The 18872-nt window shown below is 38.9% G+C and overlaps 1 protein-coding gene across 2 annotated transcripts in view; it reads right to left on the bottom strand.

The window, feature by feature from the left end:
* Positions 1-18872, bottom strand: part of SPIDR (scaffold protein involved in DNA repair) — a 481232-nt gene that overhangs the window by 449989 nt on the left and 12371 nt on the right. For both annotated transcript variants that reach the window (XM_008706671.2, XM_008706670.2), the window contains exons 2-3: positions 5649-5804; positions 4736-4802 (exon numbers count right to left, since the gene is read on the bottom strand). In XM_008706671.2, coding sequence (XP_008704893.1) covers positions 4736-4802; positions 5649-5804 — 223 coding nt within the window. The remainder of the gene's footprint in view (positions 1-4735; positions 4803-5648; positions 5805-18872) is intronic.

The raw sequence follows: 18872 nt of genomic DNA, 5'->3' as shown, positions 1-18872 counted from the left end.
TAGGAAGATCATTAGGAGAAGGAAGGGAAGAATGAAGAAGGGGTAAACAGAAGGGGGAATGAACCATGAGAGACTATGGACGCTGGGAAACAAACTGAGGGCTTCAGAGGGGAGGGGGGTGGGGATTGGGATAGGCTGGTGATGGGTATTAAGGAGGGCATGTATTGCATGGTGCACTGGGTGTTATACACAAGTAATGAATCCTGGAACTTTAAATCAAAACTAGGGATGTACTGTATGGTAACTAACATAACATAATTAAAAATTATTATAAAAAAATAAAATTTAAAAAATTTTAAAATAAAATTAAATAAAAGAAGTTAGATATTATAATTCAAGTTCTTAGTAGAGTTAATCGGTTCAGAAGTTAAATGGCTTCTCTCAATACATATTTACATAACAACTGATGAGTAAGCCTTGAGGAAACAGAAAAATAAGAAAACTCCTCCCTCAAGGAACGTATGGTTTGCAAGACAACACAAATCATAACAAGAAAAATTAAATATTATATTCGAGGTATGTCACAGTATAACAGTGGCACAAAAAAAGCAATGCTCCACTTCGTGTTGATCAGGAAAAGAGATTCACTGACAAAATGATGTCTGAAAAAACAGCACTTGCAGTAAAAGGCGCAAAAACATAAAATAATTGTAAAGATTTACTGAGCACATACTTGGTGCCATGAACATCCAGAATTACTAAACTTGTCTACCCTCAAAGATAAAATTAAAAATAATGTTCATCCTTATTGATTTAAATAGCTAATAAAAACTAAGCTGTGTATTTACTTGCAAAAGACATCATATCAGTCCCTTATATTATTATGCATCTGGAAAAGTAAACTGAAAAGGAAGGAGTGAAATACTACAGACAGAACGTTTGTATCCCTTAAAATTCACAGTGCTGAAACCTATTCCCCAGTGTGTGGGATTAAGATGTGGGGACTTGGAGGTGATTAGGTAATGAGGGTGGAGCCCTCATGCATGGGATTAGTGATCTATATAAGAAGCCCCCAGAGAGATTCCTGGCCCCTTCCTCCATATGAGTCCACAGCAAGATGGTACAGTCATGAACCTGGAAGTGAGACTTCACCAGACCCTGAATATACTGGACCAATTTCTGCCATTTATAAGCTACCTAGTCTATGGTATTATTGGTGTATTGGTCTATTAGTCTGATCAGACTAAGACAGGAAGGAAGTAAAGTTATCACTATTTTCAGATTACATAATGAATTCATGGAATTCATAAACCCATGAATTACAGACACTTTAAAATTTATGTAGATAAAACCACTACCAGGAATTTATTAGCAACTCATTTTATTTGCTGAAAAGGGCACCCTTGAAATCAAGACCCATTCCAATGAAATTCTAGGAAGGACATCAGTTAGACTATGAGAATAGCTACAACAGGTAAACATTTCTGGGCACCCTTTGCAAACCAGACATTGTGCTAGCAGGTAGTATTACAGGCTGAATTGTGTTACCCCAAAAGTCATTCATATGTTAAAGTTCTAACACTCCAGCATCCCAGAATGTGATTATTTGGAGAGAGGGTCTTTACAGAGGTGATCAAGTTATTCCAATATGACAAGTGTCCTTATAGGAAAGGAAAAATTTGGAGACATGTGGGGAGTGTAGACAGTGTGAAGAAACACATGGATAGACAACCATTATAAGCCAAGGAAAGAAGCCTAGAGCAGATCCTAGAAGGAACTAATTCTGCTAATACCTTCATTTTGGACTTCTAGCCTCTAGGGCTGTGAGATAATAAGTTTCTGTTATTCACACTACCCAGTTAGCATACTTTATTACTGGTACTTTATTATGGCAGCCCTGGCAAACTAATACACCTAGGATATATAGAAGAGCAATAGAGAAATCTCCGCCCTTAGGAAACCAATGGTCCAAAGAGGAGAAAAGCAGTTCAACAAATAAAACAAAAAAATTTAGTGATGCCTCTCAAGGAGCAGATTTCTGACCTCAATAACAAAATTTTAAGAAAACAATCTGTAGGGCATTTAAGGAAAAAAAAAAAAAACTAGTTCCTTTTTATTTTATACTTTCACTTTGGTAAGCATACAGATTTTTTTTTTTTAAGTTCTACTTTTTAAGGAAAATCATCTACAAAGGTTCCAGTCTCTTATTTCAAGTGTATAATCTTCCTTTGTCTTCCTTCTCCCACTATTTCCCATTGCCTGTTGCCTCCCCTATTCAGTCTTCTCTGGTTACAGTGCCTTACAGATGAGGAAATAGAGACATGGAGATGTATCTTCCCTTTTGTGCACACTCTGCAAAAGTATGTTCCCCCACTTCTGCTTCCCAGCTCTCACAAAAATATTACTGCCAGGGGCGCCTGGGTGGCTCAGTCATTAAGCGTCTGCCTTCAGCCCAGGGCATGACCCCAGGGACCTGGGATCGAGTCCCATCGGGTTCCCGGCTCAGCGGGAAAAGCCTGCTTCTTCCTCTCCCACTCCCCCTGCTTGTGTTCCCTCTCTCGCTGGCTGTCCCTCTCTCTGTCAAATAAATAAATAAAATCTTAAAAATATATATATTACTTCCACACCCTAAAATTTCTGTTAATATGTCTTAAACTAATACTTTAGAAGCTACTATTGGGATGCCTGGGTGGCTCAGTCAGTTGTGGGTCCAATCTTGGTTTCAGCTCAGGTCATGATCTCAGGGTCGTGAGATCAAGCCCCACGTCGGGCTCCACACTGGACATGGAGCCTACTTAAGATTCTCTCTCTCCCTCTCCCTCTGCTGCACCCCTCTCTCTCCCTCTCTAAAAAGAAAAGAAAAAAAAAGCTACTATTTAAAAAATGAACCAGTTCTAGGAAATACCTTGAGTCCCTCCTTCCTATCAATTTGTTTTCAAATTTTTGTTAAATTATTAACAATACTTTCTTGCCTTAACAAGCACTTATGCTGTAAATAAAGTAATTATACACTGACAAAAGCTCTTCCAGCCTTTCAGAATATATCGATCATTCTATGGTGTACAAAGTACAGCAGGCTGGGTCGAGTATATATCGGCACAGGGAAATCAACCCAAAAGATCTTTTTTAATTAAACACAAGGTCACAGCTTATTTTATATTTCTTTTTCTCTTCAAGTTGAATTTGGCTATACTTACTTAAAATCACCAGAAAAATATAACAGCCATATCTGTAAAAGAAAATCTTTTCTACATATATTATGACAGTTTAGAAATCAGAATTAAATCGATCTTTGAAAATCACAGCATTTGGCACTAATAACAAGAAAAGTTAAATTCTGCAGTTCCATCAGAAGATTATGGAATTACAAAAGACGTGCCAGTTTATAACATAGTGTTTTATGAATTTAAAAAATTGGGGAAATTTTATTTTTCGTTTTCATAAAAAGAACCCCCTAAATATTAGTGAAATAATTATATAGCTCTTATTCACAAAAAGTTTTCCCACTCCACAGAATTTTTAGCAGGCTTTCACACATCTCTTCTTGCCATCGGACATAACAGCAATTGCTGCCATCAATTAAGCAACTACTAAGTGCAAGCCTTTGAAATAGACATTTTATTACTTTTTTTTTGGTTACAAATAACCCAGTGAGGCATACTTTTTTTTTTTTTTTTAAAGATTTTATTTATTTATGTGACAGAGTGACAGCCAGCGAGAGAGGGAACACAGTAGGGGAGAGGGAGAGGAAGAAGCAGGCTCCCAGCCGAGGAGCCTGATGTGGGACTCGATCCCAGAACGCCAGGATCACGCCCTGAGCCGAAGGCAGATGCTTAACGACTGCGCTACCCAGGCGCCCCGAGGCACACATTCTTATACGCATTTCCCAGATGAAGAAACTGAGGCTTAGTGTGTTTAGCTTCTTTCCCAAGATCACATAGTCAGGACCCTAAGCGGCCAAAGGAGATCCCTAAGGTCTCAAGCACTGACTTTCCTTGCCTACCCACTGAGTGTGGCAGCAGAGCCAGCAACCTCCCTGATACCCCCTTTTCTTCCTTACTAACAAAAACCCAATCTTATTTGAGCAGCAACATAAATATTTAAAAATCTTTACTTTCACTTAAGTCCTTTAGTAGAGGTGACCCTATATAACAGATTCTGGCCAAAGGTAGAGATCCTGCGGGGGAATTCTTTCCCAGAAAAAAAGTATACCTGAAGAAAATCCTCAGAACCTGCAGTCTTCCTGAGAACTAGGCCCAGAGAATTTAGCTTCCACCTCATGACCACAAGAACAAACTCCACACTAAGGCTGCAGAACTCAGAACACGTCTGACTCCCTGAACTTCTTGTTGCAGGAGATAAATTCAACCCTATTTCTTCAAACACTTCTAAAAGTTTCCTACTATCTGTATCTGAAAGCTTTCCCTAACCAATTCACCAAGTAAGAATTTAATTGCCTGAAACAGTACAGTCCTTTTATCATAGGCCATAACTGTTACTTCCCAAGTCAGAATTTTTTAAATTCCTGGAGCTGTGAGCCTAAGCTAACCTACCAGGCTCTGCTGATAACAGTAAACCCAGGAAGGACACATAAAAAAAATTAATAATTATCTATAGGAGGCAAGAAAAAAATGGGGTAGATGGTGACAAAAATGAGAGAGTTCTCAAAAATTACCTTTCTACATTTTGATGTTTTTAAACCATAAATATATAGTCTATCCAAACTATGTAAATAAATCAAAGAAGGATATATTAGCTTTATACCTTTTCTGTCAAGAAATCAACAAAATATTACCTTTCTTGGGTCTAGGGGATAATTCGAGGTGCTTTTCTGTAACAATCTTCTTTTCAGCTGTTAATGACTGCAGGAAGATGACAATAATAATAATAATAATAATAATAATGTAATAATTTATGTGACAAGGGCTAAAACCAAAAATATTTTGTAAAATACTCAAAACCTTAAACTATACCTTCCTTAAAATATGTCTCTCTTTTATTTATATTTACCAATAAGTATTCCCAAAGCACATACTCCTCATATATATATAAATGTATTTTCTTATTTTACCAGAATCTAAACAGAGAACTAACCATTAAGAGTTTATAACAGTATTCCATTTTGTACATATCTGTATTTCAAAATTAGCGTATATACAAAAATTAACCAGAATATCTTGTTGCCAAAAGATCCTGAGCATACAAGCATTTCATAAATATACTTCTTGTGAAGAGTAGGGTGTTCAAAGATTTGATCTTCTAAGAAACTTCTCAGTAGGTATCCCACATTTACTAAGAAGTACATAGGTTGAGCCTGGCAAAAAGAGGTGATTACTAACTTGCCATAATTACAAAAGGAATTCAAGGCTGAAAAAAGAAGACTGTACCGGGAAGCCTGGGTGGCTCAGCCGGTTAAGCGGCTGCCTTCAGTTCGGGTCATGATACTAAGGTCCTGGGATCCAGTCCCACATTGGGCTCCTTGCTCAGTGGGGAGCCTGTTTCTCCCTCTGCCTGCCACTCCCCCTACTTGTGCTCGCTCACTCTCCCCCTTTCTGATTTAAAAAAAAAAAAAAAAAAAAGACTGTACCAATTACTATGTCCTGAAATAAGAAAGGGAATTCCAAAGAAATATAATTACAATGGCCTAAACACTCAGGAATCTAAGTATCCTTTGGCATTCAAGGAAAACAATTTTATAATTACTTTACCAGAGTCCCAGAAGTGTCCTGAAATCCTTCTCCACATCTGAGCCATGCTTCAGAGAGGGAAGCAGTTGCCCCCACTGTCCTGAGACCTGCTCTTCTGAATTTCAGTGAACTTCCTCTTGGAAAGGATGGGTATTCTACATCCCAATTTCTTTTTCTCTGTGGAGATGGTTTTTAAAGAAAAAAAACAAAAATTAAATCAACTTCATTAAATATACATTAAGTTGACAACACTGTGGAAACCCAGGAATGGCAATGGTGAAGGCACAACTTTTGAATGTCTCTGAATCCCCATGTAAAAAAAAGTAACAAGAAAGCACATAAACATCTACAATTAGAGAACAAATTCCAAAATACAAATAGGTGAGGACAAATATTCAATCCTCCAAAAGTCCTGCATATGATTCTATCTGAGAGCAAAGCTGAGAGAAGTAAAGGAGCAAAGGAGGATCTGAGTACATAGACATGTGGTAATCACTAGGAAGTCAAGGAGGCAATCTGAGAATGAAATGGTAGCTGAAACAGGGTGAGGACAAGGGTTCCACCCAAGGAGATCCAAAGGAGTAGAAGCAGTCTAGGACACTCAGCACTGGTGAGCCAGGACTACCTTCTTGGACCAAGCCTCACATTGCAGAAAAACTGCTGGCAGCTGAATCTGCTCAGCAGCACAAGGATGGTAGAGACAAGGAAAAGAAAAGGGCCAGATGAAGTGGAGGAAGGAAACAGAGCCAGAAAATATCTAAATAACAAATAAACAAATGGCCATATTTTTGCAAACTACAAGAAAACAACAGAAATTATAAAAGCTATTTTCAATTCTGCCGCCTTCTAAAAATTCACAGAAACTATAACATAAAAACAGGCAATATAAAAGGATCAAGGTTAAACCCAATACAAAGTTATAACTAGAAAAAAACAGAATGGAGCAGAATAACATCCCAACACACAAAGAAAGCACATTAAAGACATGCTGATAGGGGCACCTGGGTGGCACAGTGGTTAAGCATCTGCCTTCAGCTCAGGGCGTGATCCCGGCGTTATGGGATCAAGCCCCACATCAGGCTCCTCCACTATGAGCCTGCTTCTTCCTCTCCCACTCCCCCTGCTTGTGTTCCCTCTCTCGCTGGCTGTCTCTATCTCTGTTGAATAAATAAATAAAATCTTAAAAAAAAAAAAAGACATGCTGATAGAACAGAAAAAGTGTAACCTACTATTTCAATATAAGACAACACATTTAGATTATAAAAAATCAGAAATGAAGTAACAAAACTTAAGCAGTAGAATAAAGTTAAAAAATCAGCTGAGGGAACAAGCCCAAATGTCCATCCGCAAATGAATGGATAAAAAAGATGTGGTATATATACATGTATATACAATGTACATAGAATGGAATGAATATATACACAAACGCATATACATACAATGGAATGTTACTCAGCCATGAAAAAGAATGAAATCTTGCCATTTACAACAACATGGATAGAGCCAGAGTATGTTATGCTGAGTGAAATAAGCCAGTCAGAGAAAGACAAATACCTAATGATTTCATTCATATGTGGAATTTAAGAAATAAACAGATGAACATAAGGGATAGAGAAAAAGAAAGAGACACAAACTATAAAATAGGTTCTTAACTACAGAGAACAAATTGAGGGTTTCTGGGGGGAGGTGGGTGGGGGAAAGGGTTAAATGGGTGATAGGGATTAAGGAGGACACTTGTGATGAACACTGGGTATTGTATGTAAGTGATGAATCACTAAATTCTAATCCTGAAATTAATATTACACTGTATGTTAGCTAACTGGGATTCAAATAAAAACTTGAAACAAAAAATATTCTCTCAACACGGAAAAAAATCAGCTCAGGAAAAAGACTAAACTGGAAGGAATCCAAGAGCAAGTAGCTATCACAGATAATATCTTAAGAAAGTAATAAGGAGGAAATTTTAAAGTTCACCCACCTCTAACAAAGAAAGTAAAAGCATTCAAGAGAAACAGTAATCAATCAAGTCTCTCTTGTGATCCAACATACAATAATAGCAATCCCTGAAGAAGAAGAAAATCAAGATATTGGGACAGAACAAATATCAAACAAAAAAAACATTCCTGAAATCTTAAAAAAAAGGAAACTGCATATTGAAGCATACCACACACCTGGTAATATCGACCCAGAAGCAATCAAAACCAAGATATATCCTATACTTTTAAACAAACTCTTTGAACATTTAGGAAAAGGAACAAATGACTTACAAGTGAATAAAAATTACCTTATCATAGGGTGTTGACAGCAACTTTATGCCAGAAAAAAACAGAAAAGTGTATTTAAGATACTCAAGGGAATGGGGCGCCTGGGTGGCTCGGTCATTAAGCGTCTGCCTTCGGCTCAGGGCGTGATCCCAGCATTCTGGGATCGAGCCCCACATCAGGCTCCTCCACTGGAAGCCTGCTTCTTCCTCTCCCACTCCCCCTGCTTGTGTTCCCTCTCTCGCTGGCTGTCTCTATCTCTCTATCTCTGTCAAATAAATAAATAAAATCTTAAAAAAAAAAAAAAAGATACTCAAAGGAAGAAAATGTGAGTGAAGGAGTTTATCTAGAAACAGTGATAACATTGATTTATTTTCTCCAAATGTTTTTGCATAAGTTTTCCTTTTTTTTTTAACAAATGTCTACAACAGACATGTATTCATTTCATAAGACTTTAAATTTGCATTTTATTTAAGGAAAATCTTTTAGATTTGCATCACAAATCAAATTAAGGTCAACTACTATGAGTTGATCACCTGAATAACACAAAAAACCCCAAATCAACACCACTGTGGTCAAAAATAATAGTAAGTTAAGATTAAAATACACCATTAAAACTTCCGTAACAAATCCATAAAAACAAATTCAGCCATAACATAGATAGTATTTCAACACGTAAGAGCACTAAGCATATTCCTCTTTATGTAGAAATTCCTATGGCAGGGCAGCACTACAAAAGGAAGAAGCATCAATCCTCAAGAGAGTATTTACCCTCCCACTAGATGCAGTTTCCCCTGACAGCTCTGAAGAGGTTCACTTCGTTAACTAGAACAATAAATAAAGAGGAAGATAACATTTGGTCTCTTTTGAGCCTTTTTTTTTTTTTTAACTCCAGAATACTCTTCAGTGCATTAAATCAGCCCAGGTCACCTCTGTAAAGAAATGGGTGACATGGAATGGGATGGGATAGGGAAGTTCAAGATGAGCCTGAAGTATCTTGAACCAGAGAGTAAGAAAGCACTCAAGGAATGAGAACTTGTCATAAGGACAAAGGAGCCTGCATGAACGGCCTCTCACTGGCCAAATATGGAACATTCCTGTATCAAATAAATAATGATAGTAAAGGATTATAACCTATTGAATAAAATAGGAATGAGTCTACATTGATAGGAACAGTGGATTGAGAAAATCATCAATGAAAGCTGAAACTAGTAGGTGACAGTTTAATGATGCAGAGGATATCTATATGCTCATGAAGCATCTCCCCACAAATTACTTATTAATTCCAAAAGGAAAAACTTTACAGTGGGGAAACTTGTCAGACACCACCTTAATCAAGGAATCAGCATCACGTGCCTCTTAATAGGAGGGACTGAGAACACAAGATTTCTGTGGTATTCCTACCAGAAAGGCATAACCTAAATCTAAACTGGGGGAAATATCAGTCAAGACCAAAATAACTGGACTGTACACCTCAACAAGGTCAAGAAGTACAAAGAAAGTCTGAAGAACTGTTTCAGATTAACAGAAGATTAAAGAGGCATGGAAAGGAAATTAAATGTATGATCCTGGATTGGATCTTGGACCAGAGAAAAAGGTCATTATTAGGCAATTGATAAAATCTGAATATGAACTGTTGACTAGATAATAATATTGTATCAGTTTTTAATTTCCTATTTTTGTAATTATGCCATGTTTATGTAAGAGGATATTCTTATTCTAGGAAATAAATGGGGTAGAGGTACAGAAAAAAAAAACTGATAGACACATGCATAAGGAGAGAAAGAGAGAAGAAGAGAAGGAGGGGGAGAAAGAGGAAAAGAAAGACAGAGAGAGAGGCAAAAAATAATCTAGTGAAATGGAGTAAAGGGTTGTATTAGTTTCCTAGGGTTGCTGTAACAAATGACCAGAAACTTACTGGCTTAAGACAAAATTATTCTCACAATTCTGCAGCCAAGAAGTCCAAAATGAAGGTGTTAGACCCTCTGAAGGTTCCAGGGAAGAATCTTTCCTGGCCTCTTTCTCCCAGCAATCCTTGCCTTCCTCAGATTGTGGCTGCATCATTCCCATCTCTGCCTCTCTCATCTCGTGGCCTTCTCTCCATCTCTCTGTGTATGTCCTCTTGCCACAACTCATTGGATTTAGCGCTCACCCTGATGCAATATAACTTCATCTTAACTAATTATATCTGCAAAGGTCCTGTCTCCAAATAAGGCTACATTCTGGAGTTCCAGGAGGACGGAGTTTGTAGAGGACACTATTTAACCTATCTACAGTTCCACCGTAAGAAACTTCATTACACCATTCTTGCAACTTTTCTTTAAGTTTGAAATTCTGTCAAAATAAAAGTTAAAAAAAAAAACCACAAAATAACTACGTAAGCCCAGGATGATCCCAGCAAGAAGAGGAGAAACACAGTCGATTCTTATTATTCATATAGTTATCATTCCATAAAGTCACCACAAACAATGAATTAGCAAATACTGAACCACTATTCCTAGGGGAAATACAGGGTGGATTCCTGTCAGTATACAACCTTATTTTATGTGTGTTTCTGCTTAAAAACAACTTATTTAAAATATATAGTTGATTCTTTAACATTGAACTCATGGGCAACAGCACTGTAACTCATACCTGAACAAAGCTGATCTAACACGAATTTTCTCTGTAAGGCACATCACAGCTGTTCTGCACTCAGGGACACTACACAGCACCTCAGTACTACGGTTGGGGGCCATTTTACACACTGAAATCACACAAAGCACAAAACTGTGAAAAACATGGCATTAAGTAGACCAAGAAAGGACACACTTGTTTACAGTTTAAGAGCTGGAACAAGCAGGCAGAATGAGCCCTTGTTTGACCTCAACCGAGAACTTACACATCAAATGACTCAAATTTTTCTCTGCTCTACACATGCCCACAAATTGCTATAAAAGCACCACAAGCATTGAATTGGGGATCACAAATAAATTTGGGTAAAGAGGGAAATTTGTAGATACAGAATCTGAATAATGAGGATCGACTATACTTTGAATAGAACTTTGAAAGGAAGCAATTGAAGTTGTTAAAATACAAAAAGTGTTTCATTGCTTCATTGCTTTACTATCCAGCCCCTCAGAGACCACTTTTCCTTCTTATTGCTGCTCTGTTCAGTTTTTCATTTCTTTAGGTACACCATGTTTATGAATTTTATTTATTCATTTTGAAACTTTACTCCCTAAAAAACTAAATGCATGCCACCATACATCTTTGGGCTGCTCCCCCTGGAAAGTTTCTAAATAGTATTTGTTTGGAGTATCATTTAATAATTTTGGGGAACAAATAAGATGTCTAACTGAATGCAAAGGGGAGTTTTCTTGAGTATCTGAATAAATCCCAGTGGCTCAAGCCATATACTTGAAGAACATAAAAGTTTTTGCAACCAGGAATTTACCTACATTAAGAAGAGATAGTGACTCAGGGACCCTCAAGTCTGAGGAACAGATAGAAAGTTTTAATCAAGTTGGCTAGTTAGCAAGCGCTGTGATGCTCAGAGCTCATTCTATCAAATACTTGCCCATTTGTTTCTTCAGAGGTCTTTCCTTCCCTCAGTTAACAGAACATTTCTCAGGCCTGTCACTCACTGCTTTGGTTACATTTGACTGGTCCTTTACTTTTCTAGATTTCATCCATACTCAGATTCTTTAGGGACTAGAACCCTCTAATTAATATAAATGACAGAAATATGATGTTCTTATCTTCAGTCAACATTTATTGAGTGCCCAGTGCATGCAGACACTCTGCTGGGCCTCAGGGATACAAGATGAGCAAAAAAGACCCTGCTCTCCAGTAGCTCAGGCTGTGGTGAGAGAAACTCTCCCACAAATCTGGCGACATGAAAGCCTAAGTCATAGTTCAGATACCAGCTAGCCTGGCCTTCAACCTTACTTTTCAGCCTTCCCCTCCACTCCCCCAATCAATCTATTCTCCTTCACATTCAACAGAGCCTACACATTTCCACCACCGTAACTGCATCCATGGCGCTCTTTGCTGGAAATCACCTCTCCATTCCCTTCAGTCTCTCCAACTCTGCCACAGATTAATGCTCTTCTCTTCCATGAAATATCCCCCAATACCTCCACATACATACCTCCTTCTGTGAAGCTATCATGTCTCCAGTTTATTCTACTCCTTCCATTAGAACAATAGCAGAAGGAGACATGTGTCTAATCATCTCATCACCTCAGTGCACAGTGCTCCCCACATAGAGGTACTCATTAAAATGACTGCTGAATGAATATGTAAGTTATTTATCATACTAATCATCATTGGTTTACAGATGCTAATGATATCTAAAGTAAATCAGAGAGTAGGCATAAGCTTAGGGGAAATTCAGTATACTACATTTCCATTTTATCCATCAAATGTAACAAACAATACCTCCACCACAGCTTCTTTTACACTGTTAGTAATCATGTATCTGTCTCTCTCCAGTGTTTACTCAGCCATAGAGGAGGCACTTAAAATGGCAGCTTCACTGGCCTTCTCACCCAGCCATCTTTTTTTTTTCTTCTAGTGACAAAGCAGACCCCTATTACCACAGTTTTAGGCATCCCACCTGGCCATTGTCACAGGACATCAGCCTGGGGCCACAGTGACTGGTCCAGGGATGCCATGAGACACAAGCTGAATCAGTCAGAGGGCCTCTCTAGGACTTTTCTAATCGAGGCTACTGGAAAAGATTCTCTTCTTTCCAACTTGGTCAAGGATGTGACCCCAAAGCAGCCAGCATCCTTGTCCTATACCATATGAAGAAACCTGAGAAAGTGAGAAGAGGCACAAGTTGTGCTCCAGGCTACAGGCCATGTGAGCAGCCCAGCTGCCCAGCTGCTGTGAGCTGCAGTCTATCCATCAATTTTTTGCACCTTTGTCCAGTTTAAGTTAGGCTTCAATCACTAGCTACTGAGTTGAACTATAGCACTCAGTTTATGTTTCTCCCAAATTGAAGTAATTCACAGAGCATTCTGAAGGTATACAGCTAAAAAGTTTTCCCCCTTCAATGACCTAACTTCTAAGAATATGCGTTAGAGTGGAGGAAAAAGTACACCAAGATTGGGTTGATGGACTCAAAAATAAATTAATGAGAGAATGTTTCCTGGTGAAAGCTGGTTTTAACTTACATGAGGGAAAAAATTTGGTGATGGCTATCTACAGGTCCTGGATTTTCCAGGATAATCCTAGTTCCAAATATCCTGATTTATTACCCTCTCAGAGAACAGAAACATCAAGGCAATTTCACAAGTAGAACACAACTTACAAACCACATGTTCAGGTTGTGCAGTCAGAATGCTCTCAATGACCTGTGCTACTCGTTGGCCACATTAACACTAAGCCAGGTTAGTGATTTTTCTCAAGACACAGTTTCTGCATCTGTAAAATGGAGATAACATACTTACCTCAAGACCATTATGAAGATTAAATTGGCACTAATAACAATCCTATGTAATCATAGTACTATAGACCATAATTACAGAAGGCAGAAGAATAATTAATTAATATTCACAAGTTAAAATGGGAATATGTGAGACTGCCTATCAACTCGGAAGCAGGCATTCACCAGACATTGAATGTGCCATTGCCGTCATCCTCAACTTCCCTGCCTCCAGAACTGTAACAAATGTGTTGTTTATAAACCACTCAGCGTACGGTATTCTGTTACAAGCAACCCAAATAGACTAAGACAATTTAGTAGGTGCCAGACACTATAGCATATGTGTCATGTATATTACCTCATAAAGATTCTAGATGATATAGTAGACTGAAATAAATAGTACCAATCCTATGTTATACATAAAACTAAGTGTTGAAGAGATTACCTAAGATCATACATCTATAAATGGCAGAGCCAGGATAAAAATCTAGACTAGTCTAAGCCCAAGGACCATAGTCTTAATAGGGTCACATCTTTCTGCAAATGAGAAAAAGATCCTCCTACTCAAGTCACTATACTTCCATCTACTGGAAAACTGTCATAATATATTGATTTTGTTAGGAAAGATACCTTATTACCATCTACTGGAAGAGGATCATAATAAATACACATTTTTCAGGACATAATTATGAATGGGGCCTCTGAGGGCACTGCAGGTCTCAACCTGCACAACTAAATACAGTTCTGGTGGTTAAAAGCAAATAGAATTTCAATATATTTTTATTATTATTGAAAACTAAATTCAGCAAACTGGGCTTTATAATAGTTCAAGCACAGAAGACACAGAGATAAATCATGAACCCTGTCCTCAAGAAATAAATATGATCAATGGGTATGTTACAAAACACAATAACACAGAATGAGAGTAATAGCAGAAGTTAGTATAAGGCAGTATGATGTAAAGATTAATTCTAAAAATCATTTTTTAACTTCTCTCATTCAAGCCTTATGGTAACTCTGTGAGTGAAATAGGACAGGAATCACATACTTCAAAATGGGGACACTGAATGTGCATCAGTGAGGCACATTTGTGAATTGAAAAAGAGGATTTGTGTTTGTTAAAATGTGGGCTCTCAAAGTGTGAAAAGAAAGACAATGATGAGTAATGGAGTTCTTAGGAAAAAATGAGAAGACAAATGTATAATAAAGAATTTAACCTTACTCAAAATGAGGTCTGGCCTTTGTTGTTGGCTTCTGGGAAATAATCCCTAAACCCTTGAAATATCATGGCTGATAGGGTATCTTTCTTTGCCTGATGACCTCAGTTACACTGGATGGTCTAACAGTGTGATTTAGGGTGGGGACTAGCCATACCCTATAGTGTTAGCATGGGGACTGGTGACCAGAAAGACAATGTAATGATTTAGAACGGGGGCTCTGGATCACACACGGAAGAAGCAGAAATGGAAGACAGAGATCAGCTATGTGGGCAATCAATCATGTCCACAAAATGGTGAGTCTATTCAGGCTCCTCTAACAAAATACCATAAACTAGATACCTTATAAACAACAAACACATGTTTCTCACAATTCTGGAGGACAGGAAGTCCCAGATCAAGGCATCAGCAGGTTCAGTGTCAGGTGCTGGTGATATCTAATGAAGGCTCACTTCATAATTTATGCTATCTTCTGACTACAGCCTTAGAAGGCAGAAGGGATTATGATGTCTCTGGAATCCCTTTAATAAGGGCACTAAACCCATTCATGAGAGCGCCACCATCATAACCTAATCACTTCCAAAAGGGCTCATGTCCAAACACTAGGATATTGGGGATGAGGTTTCAATAATAAGTAGGGTGGGACACAAATATTTACTCTACAGCAAAGCCCCCAATAAAAACTCTGAACACCAAGCCTCAGGTGTTCTTCCTTGATATACCACACTATACATACCAGAAAATTAGCCATTCTAACTCCAGAGAAAACAAGAGAAGCTTCATGTCTGAGACCTTTACTGGGTTCTGCCCTATGTGCTTCTTTCCTTGGATAATTTTAATCTCTATCCTTTCCTTATAATAAACAGTAACCATGGGTATAATAGCTCCCAGCAAGTTCTGTGAGTCTTTTTAGTGAATTATGCAGCTTGAGGTTGGCTTTGGGATTCTGGGAGCCTGAAGTTGGTGTCAGAGGTGAGAGTGACCTTACATGGAGTAATCTCTCTAGCTGGGCAACTGGCTAAAACTCTAACTCCTCACAAGAGAGACAGTAAGCTAGATAAGAGGAGGTGTACATCACAGATCAAAAGAGAAGCCACAAATGAGATTAATAAAGAATAGGAGAAGAATGACTAATTAGGTAAAATAAAGTTTAGATTTAAGAATAATTTGGGGGGGAAGGCTGGATGGCTCAGTAGGTTAAGCGTTTGCCTTCAGCTCAGGTCATGATTCCAGGTTCTGGGATCAAGTCCGGAGTCCAGCTCCTTGCTCTCCCACTGCCTGCAGCTCCCCCTGCTTGTGCACACGCTCTCTGACAAATAAATAAAGAAAAATCTTAAAAAAAAAAAAAGAAAAAAGAAAAAGAAAGAAAAGAAAGAAAGAAAGAAAGAAAGAAAGAAACTTTCTTTTTCAAATTTTAGGAATTAACCTAGAATATACATCCAAACCTGAGGAGCTATGTTTGAAAAAACAGAGGGAAAAAAAGGAATGTTAAGAATTCTAACAAAACTGCAAAAGAAATCAGAGTTGAACTAGAGAAACAAATTGCGCTCTCCAGGTACCAAAAAAAGGGAGAAGAAAACAAAAATATATTGGAATTTGTAATATGAACATGTGAGCACACACATACAAACACAACACATAATCCTGAAGCAGGTTCTGGCACTCTGACCACTTAGTGGACTGTATTAATACCACTAAAGAAACAAAACAAGTGAAATGCTAAGATGAGTTGAGGCCACTTCTTCAAAAAGTTTCTAAATCCGTGAGAGATAAAGACAAAGTGGTCAGCCATAAAGCACATTAAATCCAAAAAGAAACAGTAATCCATGTTTTTATTATCCTACTGTGTTAGGGAAGAATTGAAAGAGGCCAGTACAACAAAGTTGAAAGTTTGAGACAAAGGTCTCATCTATTGCATACTGAAGCAATTTACTTAACACCTGAACAAGTGATTGGCTATTATACTGGACATCTTTTTAAGGATCTTCCATCACAGACTTTATAATTCTAAGAATGAGCGCCTGGTAAATAGCAACTAAACAAAGATGTTCAATGAATGAAATATCTGAATCTCCATATCCCTATATGTAAACTGCAGGCATTTAATAGCATGACCTCAAATATTCCATCAAGCACTAAAATTCCACAATTCAAGTGACTCCGACCTCAAAGTCAAAGGGCCCCAACTTATCCAACGTTGCTAACACTAATATAAACAAATATTTGCTTCATCACCTACACCTGAAATTTACAAATTGTACTTTAATAACAAAAAGGATGAACTCTGGAACCTAGTTGAAAACATACAACAGGGAGAGGCTTGGTGAAGAAAGCAACTACCCCTTTGCAGTAAAAGAACACCATGGCATTTTTAATTGCACACCCACCATCCCTTGCACGCTAGGACAGCAGTGGTCATGAAGACAGCAGCCCACACTCCTGGTACATGTTACTACTGCCAGGGGAACAATATGGACTTTATTGTAAAATAATTATGCTCATGTGTTTGGACCTGTCTTGTGGCTTCCTATGGACTGAAGCAAGGGTTTTGGTTTCCCTTTATTCCACACAGCTTGGAGCATCTCCCAGGCAGGGACAGCTTCCCATGTAGAGCTTGCCAAGAATTTAAAGAAACAATTATAGGCTATAGTAACCTAGGGCAAGACATAACAGCTGGGACAAGAGCCAGACAGAATGAAATGCCTAAAAAAGTACAGGTTGTGAAAGGAGATACAAGGGTGAAAAAGGGTATTAAAAGCTCTCTAGTGTACACAATACCCAAAATATGGAAAAAGCCCAGAAGGAAAAATGGATAAAGATGATCTGGTAGGTGCGCGCGCATACCGACACACACACACACACACACACACACACACACACACTGAAATATTTCTCAGCCATCAAAAAGAATGAAATTTTGCCATTTGCAACAACGTGTATGGAACTAGAAAGTATTATGCTAAGGTAGAGGGGAAGTTAAGATGGCGGAGGAGCAGGGGTCCCCTTTTTCAGCTCGTCCCCTGAGCCGAGCTGGATAGGTACCAGACCATCCAGAAAACCCACAGAATCAGCATGAGACGTAGGAAGATACATCTGGATCTCTACAAATTTCGAGCACTGAGTAATGAGGTACGGAGCAAGGAGCCATGAATCCGTGCACAGATATCGGAAGACAGGGGGGAGGGGGAGGGAGCCTCCGCGCTTGGGTGCCGAGAAGCAGTAGCCACCTGCACTTGGGAGCGGCCGGACTCTCGGACTCACTTGAGGTGAGAGAACAGACTGAGACCGGGAGCTCAGAAGGGCGCGCACACGCCCAAACTGAAAACATGCGCTCCGGAGTGCACGAGAACCACACTGAAACAGGGAGATCAGGAGCACGTGCGGGTGTAGCTGGTGGCTAGCGCTGTTAGAAACACAAAGGACAGAGACCTGCCGGCCCTGTAAGTGAGGGCTGGGACGCAGGCTGTAGGGTTTTTAGCAGCACCACACAAACAGAGTTAAAGAGGCCAGGAGAGGTCAGTGGAGAGCGGACTGCGATCTCTCTGTTCTGAGACAGACCCTAGGATATGGCCTCTGCTGCTCTCTCAAAAGAGTCACAGAAAACCGCTAGGGAAAGTGGTCAGAGAACAAAAGCTTGGAAATACAGGCTCACAATGTACCCATCCCCATCCCCCCTCTGTGGGACAGGGAGACACCACCCAAACAGGGCTGCCTGAATATCGGCACGGCAGCCCCCGCCCCCAGAAGGCAGGCTGAAAGAACAAGAAGCCCACATCCCAAAGGTCCCTATAAAACAAGAGCACACTGCCTGGGTCCTGGTCAATAATTTGGGCTCTGGACAACCCCGCAACCTCTCCTCATCAGAATGACGAGAAGGAGAAAGCCCCCCAAGCAAAGAAAAGACAATGAGTCTATAGCCTCTGTCACTGAACTGATGGACATGGATATAACCAAATTATCAGAAATGGAGTTCAAAGTAACAATGGTCAAGATGATGTGTACACTTGAAAAAAATATTAACGAAAATATTAACGAGAATATAGAATCTCTAAGGGTGGAAATATTTGAGAGCGAATCTGGCAGAAATTAAAAATTCTATGAATCAATGCAGTCAAAACTAGAGGCTCTGACGGCCACGGTGAATGAGGAAGAAGAACGTATTGGCAAATTGGAGGATAGGTTAGTAGAAGAGAAAGCTAAAATAGAAACTTGGCTCAAAAAAATCCAATCGCAAGAATGTAGGTTACGGGAGATTACTGACTCAATGAAACATTCCAATGTCAGAATCATCGGCATCCCCAAGGAGGTGGAGAAAAACAGAGGTCTAGAAGAGATATTTGAACACACTGTAGCT

This window comes from Ursus maritimus, unplaced genomic scaffold, assembly GCF_017311325.1.
Source record: "Ursus maritimus isolate PB19 unplaced genomic scaffold, ASM1731132v1 scaffold_9, whole genome shotgun sequence".
Taxonomy (NCBI): domain Eukaryota; kingdom Metazoa; phylum Chordata; class Mammalia; order Carnivora; family Ursidae; genus Ursus; species Ursus maritimus.
Note: the sequence above shows the minus strand (reverse complement) of the source record. Positions and strands in the feature narration are given on the sequence as shown.